Source organism: Pollicipes pollicipes, unplaced genomic scaffold (assembly GCF_011947565.3).
Source record: "Pollicipes pollicipes isolate AB1234 unplaced genomic scaffold, Ppol_2.1 Scaffold_7261;HRSCAF=8764_pilon_pilon_pilon, whole genome shotgun sequence".
Lineage (NCBI taxonomy): Eukaryota > Metazoa > Arthropoda > Thecostraca > Pollicipedomorpha > Pollicipedidae > Pollicipes > Pollicipes pollicipes.
Window position 1 is genome coordinate 48,179,372 of NW_023597054.1, and position 14,007 is coordinate 48,193,378.

At 52.4% G+C, this 14,007-nt stretch overlaps 1 protein-coding gene across 1 annotated transcript in view; it reads right to left on the minus strand.

Annotated features, from left to right (window-relative positions):
• Positions 1-10,556, minus strand: part of LOC119111561 (uncharacterized) — a 33,769-nt gene extending 23,213 nt beyond the window's left edge. Inside the window, exons 1-7 of the mRNA XM_037235372.1 lie at positions 10,551-10,556; positions 8,491-8,607; positions 7,995-8,225; positions 7,245-7,298; positions 6,465-6,679; positions 5,932-6,110; positions 249-319 (exon numbers count right to left, since the gene is read on the minus strand). Coding sequence (XP_037091267.1) covers positions 249-319; positions 5,932-6,110; positions 6,465-6,679; positions 7,245-7,298; positions 7,995-8,225; positions 8,491-8,607; positions 10,551-10,556 — 873 coding nt within the window. The remainder of the gene's footprint in view (positions 1-248; positions 320-5,931; positions 6,111-6,464; positions 6,680-7,244; positions 7,299-7,994; positions 8,226-8,490; positions 8,608-10,550) is intronic.
• Between the last annotated feature and the right edge of the window lie 3,451 nt (positions 10,557-14,007).

Genomic DNA, 14,007 nt, shown 5'->3' on the forward strand with positions numbered 1-14,007 from the left:
CTGACACCTCCGGACTTATGTTGGGGTCGTGCATTGACACGTGAACATCCAATTAGCCGGTGATGCCGGCTGGGCATGCTGCCCTTTATACGGAGATAAAGGGCAGCATGGCTTCTCTTATTACGCATTGGCAGACGGATAGGCTTTGGTAGCATCCCTGTTAAGGCTGCTGGAATGCGACAGGACCGCTCGACACCACTGAGCCATGACTTACCACGGCGCCAAATCCACTGTGCACCATGACTTACCACGGCGTCAAATCCACTGTGCACCAGCAGGTAGAAACCTATTGTGACTGGCTCCAGAGAAGGATGCCGCGCTGGAAGACGATCAGTGGGCTCAACGTTATTGTACAGAGAAAAGCAGTGCGTCATTTAACAGCATTGTTAAACAAGTCATTCACAAGAGGAGAAAACTACGCGTAATTTGATCCGCCGCATCGGTCACTGGAGTTCCGGAGTGGTCTCTGTACACAGCGCGGACTGGACGCGGTATGGAAATCATGCCTAGGGTAATGTGCCCATGACGTCGTCCAACATCTATTCATGCAACATGATTTTTAGGATCAATGTCAGATGCTGCAGTCAGAGCTATAGAACACCATCAATTGTCAACAGTGAAATTAAAAAGGTGCATGTCAAAGTTTTCCCTGAACGTATGGACATGCAAGAGAGACGAAACAGCCGCATGTGTCTCTCAGTCTTCATCACCCTCGGCGGCGTCTGAAACTTGGGGAGTGTTGACACGCGGCGACGGCAGGGGTTAGCCGGCACCTTGCCGCAGTAGCCCGGTACCGGAGTCCCCTGCGCCTGCTCGGGCGGCTGCACCGCGGGCAGCTCCAGCGCTCCGGCCTCGGAGGAGCCGACGGCTCGGCGGTGTATTGCGAACTGATGAACGAACGTGCGGAATATCGATGGCGGGCCGAGTTGGGAGTGGAGCGCCGTGGGGTTTTATTAAGGAGCAAAGTTACATTAACATGCGCTCGGGTAGGGATCAATTTGAACCCCAAAGGTTTTCCCAAAATTGTTTCCGAACGACGCGGCATAATCGCGCCACATGTATAATGGCTGTAGACAATTGAATAGTGGATCGTTTAGTATCAAAACTTTGCATGTACCATGTAAGTTTACTGACCATATAGTTCGAATCTATGTTTGAATTATCTATGCATAGTGCGTTGAATGCATATGCATACGCATGTGCATTATGCACAGTTTGAATCTAGGGTCCAAGTCAGATCATAAATTCAGCGAAGCCCATTTCTAGGGGAATCGTTCAATCTGATGCGGCAACGGAGTATTAGACGAGGCCGTACATCTTTGAGGTACTTTCTAAGGCAACACAACAAATAATATCAAGGTAAATAATATCAGGTAGATAATCAATCAAGGTAGATAATATCAAGGTAAATAAAAGGCATGTATTAAGTACCATCTGCATCACCTTTTACATTGCCGGGATGCTTGGAAAGCAGAGGTGGGATTATCAGTGCACACGCCTCGGTCACACGGTCCGAGGTTCAGGACATCCGCAGGTATGAAGGTCAGACCAATGTTAAATCCTCCTGTTTTATTACTCTAGGGCTTGCTGTAGAAGGTAGTGTTTGGTGCTTATTTCGAATTTATTGATCAGGAGAACCGCCATATACATCTTCCACAGACTTCTTAAAGGTCATAATAGGTTACTGGCCTAAAATGACCCAGTTCAACGTTTTGTTTTTCGGAACATTCTGCCTAGTGTCATCTTTGTCGCTTTTTCAAATGCAAAACTCACGACAGTCTTGTATGATTTTGGTCACCATGACCTTTGAAAGATCAAACAAGGTCACTGACCTTAAACGAGCGCGTGAAGTTTTGCTTAGAACAGGTATCTAGGTTCTGGGGCACGGTGGAGACCAACCTTGAGCTTGACCTCCTTTGACCTTATTTGAGCCGAAGGTCATGACCCAGGGACCTCAAACTGTGACCTGAGTGATTTCAAGTACAGGCTAATGCACTCTGTGAATTTTGTATTTCTAGCTTTCTTAGTTCCTGAGATCTCAGCGGCCAACCGGCCACCGGGGCGCGCATTAAGGCACGGTTATGTTGAGACGTATCTCCCTCTTGTGAGCGGCTCGAGCCGGCTCCAGCCTAGAGGAGACGCGTTCGGACCGATCACTCCTAAACTTAATGAAAAAGGCTGTTAAAGCGAAGAAATTAGATATGCCCATCACCCCAGCTGTTCACGGGCTAGTTTTTTCGATGAGAACGGCGAAGGGTTTGTGATACAAAGAGAAATAGGCCAAATGGGCCTACAATAGTAGCGCCTTTATCATCTGATAGCATTTACAGCCCGAATAGAAGACGTGTGCCCGGTGACGACAGCCTTTTTCACGGTCGACAGCCAGTTCTCTAATGAGAGTTCTAACTTGAGGTTCTGTGACTGAGCAGGGACTAAGGTGGTCATACATCAAAGCAGTTTCGAGATCTGATCACTATGACCAGAAGGACTTTTGCGCAGCCGTTTTATATAATTCCCGCTTACGGTTTTCGCATCGGGTTGCCGGATTAAAAACAAAACCAAACTCGTTTGCGAAGATTAAACGCGTATTATGTCCCATCGGCCATCCCAATGCATGCTGCCTGAAACAGATCGATGGCATTGCCAGGATATTCTGAAAAAAATGGTATTGTCTTGTGCTAATGACAAAATAGCAATATTAAAATCATGTCATAAAATAAGAATGTTCTTATTAATATGGTTCAGGGTGTAACTGATAATATCAAGGTAAATAAAAGGCATGTATTAAGTACAATCTGCATCACCTTTTACATTGCCGGGATACTTGGAAAGCAGAGGTGGCATTATCAGTACACACGCCTCGGTCACACGGTCCGAGGTTCAGGACATCCGCAAAGACCCGCGACCCGACAAGAAAGCCTCGCGGTTCGTCGGCGAGCTGCTGTGCTCTAACGTCTAACCTCTCCCTGAGCGAAAAAGCAAAAAAAAAAAGAAGCTATCCATGACCGAAGGGTAATACCCATTATCCAACAAACAGGCTTTAGATTGCCCGGGGAATGGTCAGTGGTAGACAATGCAACGAGATCATGCCGAAAATGCAGCTCACACACCCCACGTGCGAAGAGCGATATCACGTGTGCATCATGCATGTTAAGCGATGCTTTAGTTTGGCTTTTCCACCCCTGGTGTTCTCTTCTTTTTCTACATCTTTCGTGCCCCATCGCAAGAGGATTTTTTGGTGTTTTGCCAGCTTAGTGAGGGAATGCTGCTCCGGTGCCCAATGGGAGGCCCGAACTCAACGAAGGGAACGCTGCTCCGGTATCCAGAGGGATGTCCCAGCTCGATGAAGGCAGGCTCCTCCGGTGCCCAGAGGGATGTCCCAGCTCGATGAAGGCAGGCTCCTCCTCTGCCCAGAGGGATGTCCCAGCTCGATGAAGGCAGGCTCCTCCGGTACCCAGAGGGATGTCCCAGCTCGATGAAGGCAGGCTCCTCCGGTACCCAGAGGGATGTCCCAGCTCGATGAAGGCAGGCTCCTCTGGTGTCCGGAGGGATGTCCCAGCTCGATGAAGGCAGGCTCCTCCGGTGTCCAGAGGAATGTCCCAACTCGATGAAGGCAGGGCTCCTCCGGTACCCAGAGGGATGTCCCAGCTCGATGAAAGCAGGGCCCCTCCGGTGCCCAAAGGAAGCCGAGGCTCCCGATCACCGGACAGTGGCATCTATGTGAAGGCAGGCCCATGCTGGCTCGCAGCCCCACGGCTGCGGGCGCTGGCGAGTATAGAGTGGCCTCCGCGCCACTTTCGTGTCCACTCCCGCGGTCACTCCCCGACTGCTGCCGTCAAGGTGTCCACTCCCGCGGTCACTCCCCGACTGCTGCCGTCAAGGTGTCCACTCCCGCGGCCACTCCCCGACTGCTGCCGTTAAGGTGTCCACTCCCGCGGTCACTCCCCGACTGCTGCCGTTAAGGTGTCTACTCCCGCGGCCACTCCCCGACTGTTGCCGTTGAAGTGTCCACTCACGCGGCCACTCCCCAACTGCTGCCGCCAAGGTGTCCACTCCCGCGGCCACTCCCCGACTGCTGCCGTCAAGGTGTCCACTCCCGCGGCCACTCCCCGACTGCTGCCGTTAAGGTGTCCACTCCCGCGGCCACTCCCCGACTGCTGCCGTCAAGGTGTCCACTCCCGCGGCCACTCCCCGACTGCTGCCGTTAAGGTGTCCACTCCCGCGGCCACTCCCCGACTGCTGCCGTTAAGGTGTCCACTCCCGCGGCCACTCCCCGACTGCTGCCGTCAAGGTGTCCACTCCCGCGGCCACTCCCCGACTGCTGCCGTCAAGGTGTCCACTCCCGCGGCCACTCCCCGACTGCTGCCGTCAAGGTGTCCACTCCCGCGGCCACTCCCCGACTGCTGCCGTTAAAGTGTTTACTCCCGCGGCCACTCCCCGACTGCTGCCGTTAAGGTGTCCACTCCTGCGGTCACTCCCCGACTGCTGCCGTTAAGGTGTCCACTCCCGCGGCCACTCCCCGACTGCTGCCGTCAAGGTGTCCACTCCCGCGGCCACTCCCCGACTGCTGCCGTTAAAGTGTTTACTCCCGCGGCCACTCCCCGACTGCTGCCGTTAAGGTGTCCACTCCTGCGGCCACTCCCCGACTGCTGCCGTTAAAGTGTCTACTCCTGCGGCCACTCCCCGACTGCTGCCGTTAAGGTGTCCACTCCCGCGGCCACTCCCCGACTGCTGCCGTTAAGGTGTCCACTCCCGCGGCCACTCCCCGACTGCTGCCGTTAAGGTGTCCACTCCCGCGGCCACTCCCCGACTGCTGCCGTTAAGGTGTCCACTCCCGCGGCCACTCCCCGACTGCTGCCGTTAAGGTGTCCACTCCCGCGGTCACTCCCCGACTGCTGCCGTTAAGGTGTCCACTCCCGCGGTCACTCCCCGACTGCTGCCGTTAAGGTGTCCACTCCCGCGGCCACTCCCCGACTGTTGCCGTTAAGGTGTCCACTCCCGCGGTCACTCCCCGACTGCTGCCGTTAAGGTGTCCACTCCCGCGGCCACTCCCCGACTGCTGCCGTTAAGGTGTCCACTCCCGCGGCCACTCCCCGACTGCTGCCGTTAAGGTGTCCACTCCCGCGGCCACTCCCCGACTGTTGCCGTTAAGGTGTCCACTCCCGCGGTCACTCCCCGACTGCTGCCGTTAAGGTGTCCACTCCCGCGGCCACTCCCCGACTGCTGCCGTTAAGGTGTCCACTCCCGCGGCCACTCCCCGACTGCTGCCGTTAAGGTGTCCACTCCCGCGGCCACTCCCCGACTGCTGCCGTCTCCTGGGGCTTTATTTGGTTCCTGCCTTTGGCTTTGGAGCTGCCTGTCTAAAACCTTCGTTTTAAGCTGGAATTGAAGATGTCCCCTCCTGCGCCTGCGTCACCCGTGGACTACTCAGCTGCGTTGCTGAGGATATCAGACAGATTGAGACGTTGTTTAGCGATTTGTTCCAGTGCCCATTTCGACAATGCTGCTGTGCATCTCTTAGAATGACAGCCTCTAATGTTCACAACAACTCTAGATTCAATGTGCTCTACATAACCGCGCAAAAACAGCTGGCTGCTACATAGCAACCAGCAGTTTTCGCACCATATATTGTCCTCAAGCCGTTCCTCTGTGCTCACGCAGTCGGTGGTCCTGAGCCATCAAGTTGTGTCCAAAGCTTTTTTAAGCCCAAGCTATTCGACTTGTTTTTCCCTGCTGGGACCTTCCAAACCTGCATGAAGCCATCGCCTCCGTGTCCAGACCTTTAGTTCCAGCTCAAGCCATCCTTCCCCGCTGCAGCCGGCTCTCCGTGCTTAGATCATGCCACATGCCCAGGCCATGCCGCATGCTCCAATGATGTCCCGTGCCGCAGTGGCGTCGTGCTCGTGCTCAGGCTACCCCTCGTGTGCTCACATGCGGCTGGAGGCTGCCATACTGGCCGGCTGCCGACGGTCGGCGTTATGAGGAAGCTGAGGCCGCCGTCGCCGGCATCACCGTTCCACATGAACGGCGGCAGGCACTCCGCACTTCGACTGTATTCCAGCGCGCAAAGCACCTGGCTCATCCGCTGACGGCACTCCTCGGAGTGCACCCTGTCGATGGAACGCATTCGAGCCCGCTCAAACCCGGCACTCCGTGACTCATTGGGTGGCCTGAAATACATGACCCGATTCTCTTGCAGTTAATTTACATTGATTCCAGTGTGAGGGAATATTGAGTGAGGCGACTTCGTGGCCTCGATGATGCGCTAGAGCACGGGCTGTGCGAAACACAACGCACCAGCATCGCTTACCAACGAGAACACGCGGCAGTATTTTTCACACAAAAACTTGACCGTAAGGAAATTCAAATCCGCCAGATTTTCTGTGAGATGCATATTTTTGTAGGTACTTTCTATCCCTACACTCACTACCACATAGCAGACCACGAACCGGAGTTGAGCTCACTTTGACATGACGAATGCGGCCCGATCCCTGAGCGTGCGCGGGTCGGACAGACCGGGCTCGCAGCGGCCACGGTACCCCGCTGCTCTGACGGCCTCATGCTGCGGGCAGGTCAGGCCAAACACGTGCTTGCTGAGCACCTCACGCTCCATCAGCTGCACCCGGGAGTAGTTCCGCACGCCCGACTCCAGCAGTGAGCGGTATTTCAGGTGCACCACCTGCCGGACGAGCAGGCGAGATATATCGCTACGTCGTCTTTCCGCTCGACATGCCATCTAGCGGATGACTGGCAAGCAAGTCGAAAGACAGGTACCATTTACTGATGTTCTTTACCTCGAAGCGTCTGGATTTAGTCGTCCAGTCCTCGGAGTCTAAGGGATCTAGGTTGGAGACCTAGCTTTGGGAGAGTACCACCTGCTTTTCAGGAGGATTCAAGGATCTACTGATGAGATTTGGTGTCATTTGAACATTGAATATGCATAAACCGTCTCACAAGAAAAACGTTTGTTAAGCACAAAGTTTCATTATGACTTAACGATGTTTCCTTTTCATTGGCACGAAGAGGCCTGCTAATCGTCTCATTATGGCGATAGCAGCCCATTGTAAACGACAAATAATTTGAAAAGAAAGGCCAGCAACTCTGTCAGCATCCCCGTCAAGATGAAAGATCTTTTCATGAGTTTTTTTGCGACAGCATTTGTAACGCAAGTGTTGTTATTGACGTGGTTCTACTTGCAAACTAAAAAATGCATGCGTTGCACTGCCTGGAAGGGCCGAACTTACCTTTGCGTTGTGGTACTTTGTGTCATCATAGCAGGTCGTCGTCACCGCCATTTTCTGAGAACAAAATGACGCATTTCAGGCCTGGGAATGCGAGTATAGCCTAATATCACTGGTAGGTAACGCCTTCCTTCGACTTATGTCTAACGAGTCAACGCTTCTTCGTCTCCTGTCAGAGTCCGACGACTTCGGGCATGGTCGCTGATGTCACCCCCTTCCCGCAGTCGCTCCGCAGCGGTCACGATCCGCGCCTGACGGCCTCACCTCACCAGCGCGGGGGCCAGACCCCGAGCGTCCAGCCCGCGGCGCCCGCCAGCCCACACGGGCGGCGCTCCCTCCCCTCCCCAACCCCCACCATCACCTCACCAGCCCGGGGCCCGACCCCGAGCGTCCAGCCCGCGGCGCCCGCCAGCCCATCACGGGCGGCGCTCCCTCCCCTCCCCATCCCCCACTATCACCTCACCAGCCCGGGGGCCGACCCCGAGCGTCCAGCCCGCGGCGCCCGCCAGCCCATCACGGACGGCGCTCCCTCCCCTCCCCAACCCCCACCATCACCTCACCAGCCCGGGGGCCGACCCCGAGCGTCCAGCCCGCGGCGCCCGCCAGCCCATCACGGACGGCGCTCCCTCCCCTCCCCAACCCCCACCATCACCTCACCAGCCCGGGGGCCGACCCCGAGCGTCCAGCCCGCGGCGCCCGCCAGCCCATCACGGGCGGCGCTCCCTCCCCTCCCCAACCCCCACCATCACCCACCTTCCGCAGACCGGGGAGCGGGTCCGAGCCGCAGAACTCGTTGCTGAAGAGAAAGGTGCAGGCTCGTCGGCCGAGGCAGCGCCGAAGCGGCGTACAGTGACCCTCAGGCTGGCCCCCTCCGTCTTCGCTTCCGACACCGACGCCGACGCCGACGCCGTCGGCCAGGCGGTAAACGATGGGAGGCGGTGTGGCGCCGCTGGTCTGCGACGCCCTCAGCAGCCGATATTCCACCTGGAAGGACAGCGCATGGTCACGAGGCCGCACGTGTTACGGTGACACGTGCCGAGCGGGCGGTTAACGGTCATGGCGCTGCTCTGGCGACAGTGCAAGCAGCCGACGGCGGGTGAGCCCTCAGCTGCAAATTGACGCTTCCTGACTGCTGACATACAAGCTAATGATCAAAGATGGCAGCAAATACGACGTACATAGCGACGGTTACGAAAGCGACGAGACGGACACGCGACACAATAATCAGGGGCCGAGTGTGACTGCTCACCTCCACGATGACAGTCCGCTCGGTGCAGGTGAGCATCACATGCGGCCGATGTTCCATCAACACGTACGAGCGGCGCAGCAACGAGCCCGCCTCGAAGAACGAGTGCTCCGGCTCGAACTGAGTCCGCGCCGCGTGCAGCGCCAGCGCCAGCACCAGCGCCAGCAGCAGCGGCGACGGGAACATGCCGCCCGCCTGTGCCGGCAGCGGAGCGGCGCCCGCTTGCGCCGGTCCACACACACGACATGCGGGGCGGCCAGCGGTCGGCCGTGTTGACCATCGATTCACCTGGAGACCCACCGCTGTGCCACGATTGGGGAGGGGTCACGGGGGTGGGGGTCGATACGGCCGGACACGGTGCGGACACGACGCCGCTTGGTGACCTATTTCCCCTCGGATGCTCCCGCCCGCATCGACATCGGGCGCAGGTACTTGTGCCGATGGCAGCAATGAATAACGGCTGTAACGGCTGCTGCGCCCTTAATGGTTCACACCTACTGAATTGTTTACTATCATGAGCTTAAAGTCCTCGTGCCGGGTTAACAACCTTAAATATATTAGGAGGTGCGGGTTGGACGACGTTATAATGCAGAATAAGGATAACATTGACCGTACTCAATATTTCGAGTTGTGCTCATTTTCAATGGCGGAGCAACTAAACTCAAGATTGGCCAGGATTCAGAAAGGCTCAACAAAATATTACACTTGAAAATTCAGGAACTTTTTCCTCAATCTGGGCAGACACTGCCACTAAAGCAGATCAAAATGGTAAATCATCCAAGCCCCTCATAGTCCACATACAGCTCGGCGTTAAAGGCTGCAAAAATGAAACAAATAATAACACAAGAACTGAGCTGGAAGGAGCGAAGGCCCGACACAGAAAATTGGGTAAGAACATTACTTAACATGCGCTGGGGCGGGGGTCAAATTTACCTCCCACCCGAAGGTTTTTTCCGGAATGGTTTCCGAACGGCGCAGCGTAACCGCGCCAAATTTTCCATAGCTGTGGACAATTGAGTGGTGGATCGTTTGATATCAGCAATTGAGATGTACCGTATAAGGTCACTAACCTACGGCGGGTCAAATTCAGGCCCTGGATTAAGCAAAATCAACTTCTAAGGAATCATTCAATCTGATGCAATAACGGAGTGTTAGACGAAGCCATACATCTCTGACATATCTTCTTAGGCAACACAACAATAGAATGAACAAAATCCATTGACCTAGGTTCAGGTACGGAGGTGAGACCATGGTCAAAACCTACCTGTTTTGCTATTTTAGAGCCTGCCGTATGGGGTAGTTTCTGGCGCTCATTTTGTATATATTGATTACAAGAGCCGCATTGTGCATCTTTCATGGACGTCCCAGAAGTCAGAATAGGTCACTGACCTACGACGACCCAGGTCGACGTTTTGTTTTTGGGAACACACTGCCGAGCGTAATCTTTCTCGTTTATTCAAAGGCAAAACTCAAAGCAATCTCGTATAATTTTGGTCACCATGACATTCAAAATGTCAAACAAGGTCACTGACCTTAAATAAACATGAGACCTTTTGCCAAGAATAGTTATCTAGGTTCTGGCGGCACTCTGGAGACTAACCTGGAATTCAAATTTTTGCCCCATTTGACCCGAAGGTCATGACCTAGAAACATTTCACGTTGACCTTAGATATTTCACAAACGGGCCAACACACCTTGTAAATTTGGTCTTTCTAGCTCTCTTAGTTGCTAAGCTCTCAGGGGGGTCAAACTGACCATCACCCGGGCAAAGGGTATCCATCCGGCCGCCCGGGCGCGTGTTAACGCGTATCAGCCACCGCAAACATTGTGCTCAGGAACGCGCATGGCCTAAAAATGCTATTTAGACCACGTGTCATGGTGAAATTGATGGTTCAGCCTGAGGCGAAGATTCCGAATGTACGGTGACTGAGATCTTGCGGTTCGCAATGACCTTAGCGGTTGCTAAAATTTATATTCTAAAGCTGGTGTTTGTTGTGCTGTGCTCTACCGCTGCCTGTCGATCTTCCATGTGTTTTAGAGGGGTGTCCGCGCTGTACGCAAACCTGCATCTCTAAAGTGTTCATTAAACCGGTCACGAATGCTACTTTTCTCTTTCCAACATTAAATATCCCTGACCAAAGGTTACAGGATATCTTGTATTTTACGTTTTTCCCGATGCATTTGTCTGCAGTCCATTACACATGCATGGTAGATTCCATTTCCTGCTGGACATTTTGGGGCCTCTAACACTGATCGCACTAGATCGCATTTTACAATAGCAGCACTAGTCCACACTACGATGTAGATGCCGTACATACCACTTGATGATACGGCTGCACTGACTTGTTTACGCAGCTCGTGGTGTATAAAAGGGAGCTTCACATAAATATCATTTGTCTGCTTTGACTTTTTACATCGTCTACGCAAACCTACTGTCAAACAAACACGCGCTGAGGTGGAGGTCAAGTTGAGACCCCGAATGTTTTTCCGAAGTGGTTTCGGAACGGCGTGGCGTAGTCGCGCCAAATTTTCCATAGCTGTAGACAATTGAGTAGCGGATTGTTTGATATAAGCAATTGAGATGTGCCGTATGAGGTCACTATCCTACGGCAGGTCAAAATCAGGCCGTGGATTCAACGGAATCAATTTCTAGGAATTATTCAATCTGGTGCAACAGTTGAGCGTTAGACGGACCCATACATCTCTGACATACTTACTTAGGCAACACGACAATAGAATGGAAAAAATCCATTGACCTAGGTTCATGCATGGAGGTCAGACCAAGATCAAAACCGTCCTGTTCTCCTATTTTATGGTCTGCTGCATGGGGTAGTTTATGGTGCTCATTTTGTGTTTATTGATAACAGGAACCGCAGTATGCATTTTTCATGAACTTCTCGAATGTCAGAATAAATCACTGACTTAAAATGACCCAGGTCGGCATTTTTTAGCAACAAACTCTATAGAGTAATCTTTGTCGATTATTCAAATGCAAAACTCAAAGCAGTATTGTATGTTTCTGGTCACCATGACCTTCAAAAGGTGAAACAAGGTCAAGGACCTCAAATGAGCATGAGACCTTTTGCTTAGAACAGTTATTTAGGTTGTGGAGGCATTATGGAGACCAGCCTTGAGTTTGAACTTGTTTGACCTTATTTGACCCAAAGATCATGATCTAGTAATCTCTGACCTTGACCTTAGGGAGTTCACGAACAGGCCAAAACAGACATTTGAATTTTGTGTCTCAGAATTTGGTGTCTCCAGTTTCCTAGCTCCTGAGATCTCGGTGGGATCAAACTGACCCTCACCCGAGCGGGGGGTATTCAACCGGCCACCCGTGCGCATGTTAATTGGAGAAGGTGCGGCACAAGCAGAGTGCCTTACTCCGTGTTCTGGGTGTCCATTATCATGGAAGTGCAGAAACATTTTAGTTAGACTATGAATAAACTGTTATGGACCAGAAGATAAGTCGCTTTCCACATCTGTGAAATAAGAACCGGTTTTCTAGCGGCCGTGGGGTGCGCCGATTGTTATGTAGAATGATAGGAGCGCAATGGGCTTCTAATAAAGCTCTGTAGTATAGCTACCATCGGGTTGTACCACAAAAAGGGTTGTCGAGGAATGTAATTGACAAGCTGTGTGCGGTGTGTTCCAGTGTGACAGAAATACTGGGATGTGTTGATTGTTTTTTCGCAAAGAATTCCCTTAATGGGTTCAACTCATGGGTTCAGGTGCCGAAAATGTCAACAAAGCAACGTAGGTACAACTGAGATCTTAGACCACATTTTCCTTGAAAGAATAACTCAAGACAGCGCGCAAAAACTTTCCGCCCTTCCACGACCAATCGACCGGAGGATAACACGGCACACCCTTCAAATTTGACAAAATCGTGGCTACTAGGTACTGATACGACCACAACACGATTTTGGTAAGTGCTACCGCCGTACGGCGTACCGAAAATAAACTAGGAGCAGATGAAAACATGCAATGAAATAACGCACCTTATTATTCCTTCAAATCACTCTAGCGCAAACAGTTCGCAGGGTATGATGTTTGGGAAGCATGCGTGGGAGAGCTCAATATCTAGATTTTCGGAAAAAGGGTCAATTGAACATTCAGGGCCAATTGGGTACATGTTGGCATCTAATTTGGCATTTGGCTTCGGGGTCTAAAAACATTTTACCTTGGATTTTTTTGACACCGATGTGCACTGAAAGACCAATCCATTGCTGTTCAAACTTACCAAATAAATTGATGGGATCTTTTCCAGATAGGTCGAAAACCGAATGCAAACATTGGGGGAAAGCTGACCGGTCAATATCGGGTGACGGGTGCGATCGACTCACACCGTCGGAAACCGTGACGGTGACCTTGAAACCATTTGTTTCAATCTTACACCAGCCACGTAGACATTCCTCCGGAACTCAAGAACAATATTTGAATAACGAGTGTGTGTTAATAGACCTTTCGTGCACGCCGCCCCTCACGAGTAGCGTTGATGGCAACGTCATGCGCTTCGACTCGTCACGGCGCATCGATAACCCCTATGTAAAGCTGAGCTGAAGCTCAACATGAGGGAAAACAAACAACTGGTTTTAAGACACTTTTTTCATTTGAAGTTGAGCTGGAGGAAAGCCGCACTGAGTGCTGGCCCGACACACATGGAACCGCGCACATAGAATTCGACATAGTACGCGTCTAGTTCGATACGGTGTCCGAGCAAACCAGGCCGGTGCCCGAGAGAAGACCAGGGTGCGTGTGGCTGTGCTGCCGAGAGGACGGGCAATTGAAGCTTGCAGTGTTACTGTCCTCAGCAGATGCTTCCGGAAAATGTATGCTGAATAAATACGACTGGTGGAAATTAGTCGAGGAAGAACAGAAAATATTGTTTACGTGGCGTAGCGATATTGCGGAGAGTATGGTGCAAAACATTTGGCATCCTTATGAACAAAATGTGTTACTTAAAGCCTGTTTTAACTTACAACTTAATAACACCTACAACTTACAACAACTGTTAACTCAAAACTTGTTAAGCTGTTACATTACATTACATTACATTGCATTACATTACATTACATCACACGCTAACGCACTGAACAGCTTACGAAATTTTGAGGCCCAGATAAAAGTTGTCTAACGTTTTCCCACCACTGGCAAGTGTATTTGTCGAAAAACTGTCACTCTGGCGGCATTCAAATGGCAATGCAGTGGCAAAATACAGACAGCGACAGTGGTAGTTGTCAGAGATTTCACATCCTTCAAATTGCGACCACAAGAATGGAAGAGATGGGGGGCCCGGGTAGTCCAGGATACGCAGCAGCTGAACATGATGCCGGCGGTTGATTGTCCGGGCGCTCCTGTCGACGGTGACAAGTTCCATCGCAACTCTGAATGCGCCCTTGAGCTCTTGAAGGCTCCCTGGCTTGCCCACGTGGACGTGGTCCTTGATGTTACAACATAAGGCTCAGGGTGAAAGGGTGGGCGGGTGAGAAGCCACAGCACGACAGCCTTAAGCTGATG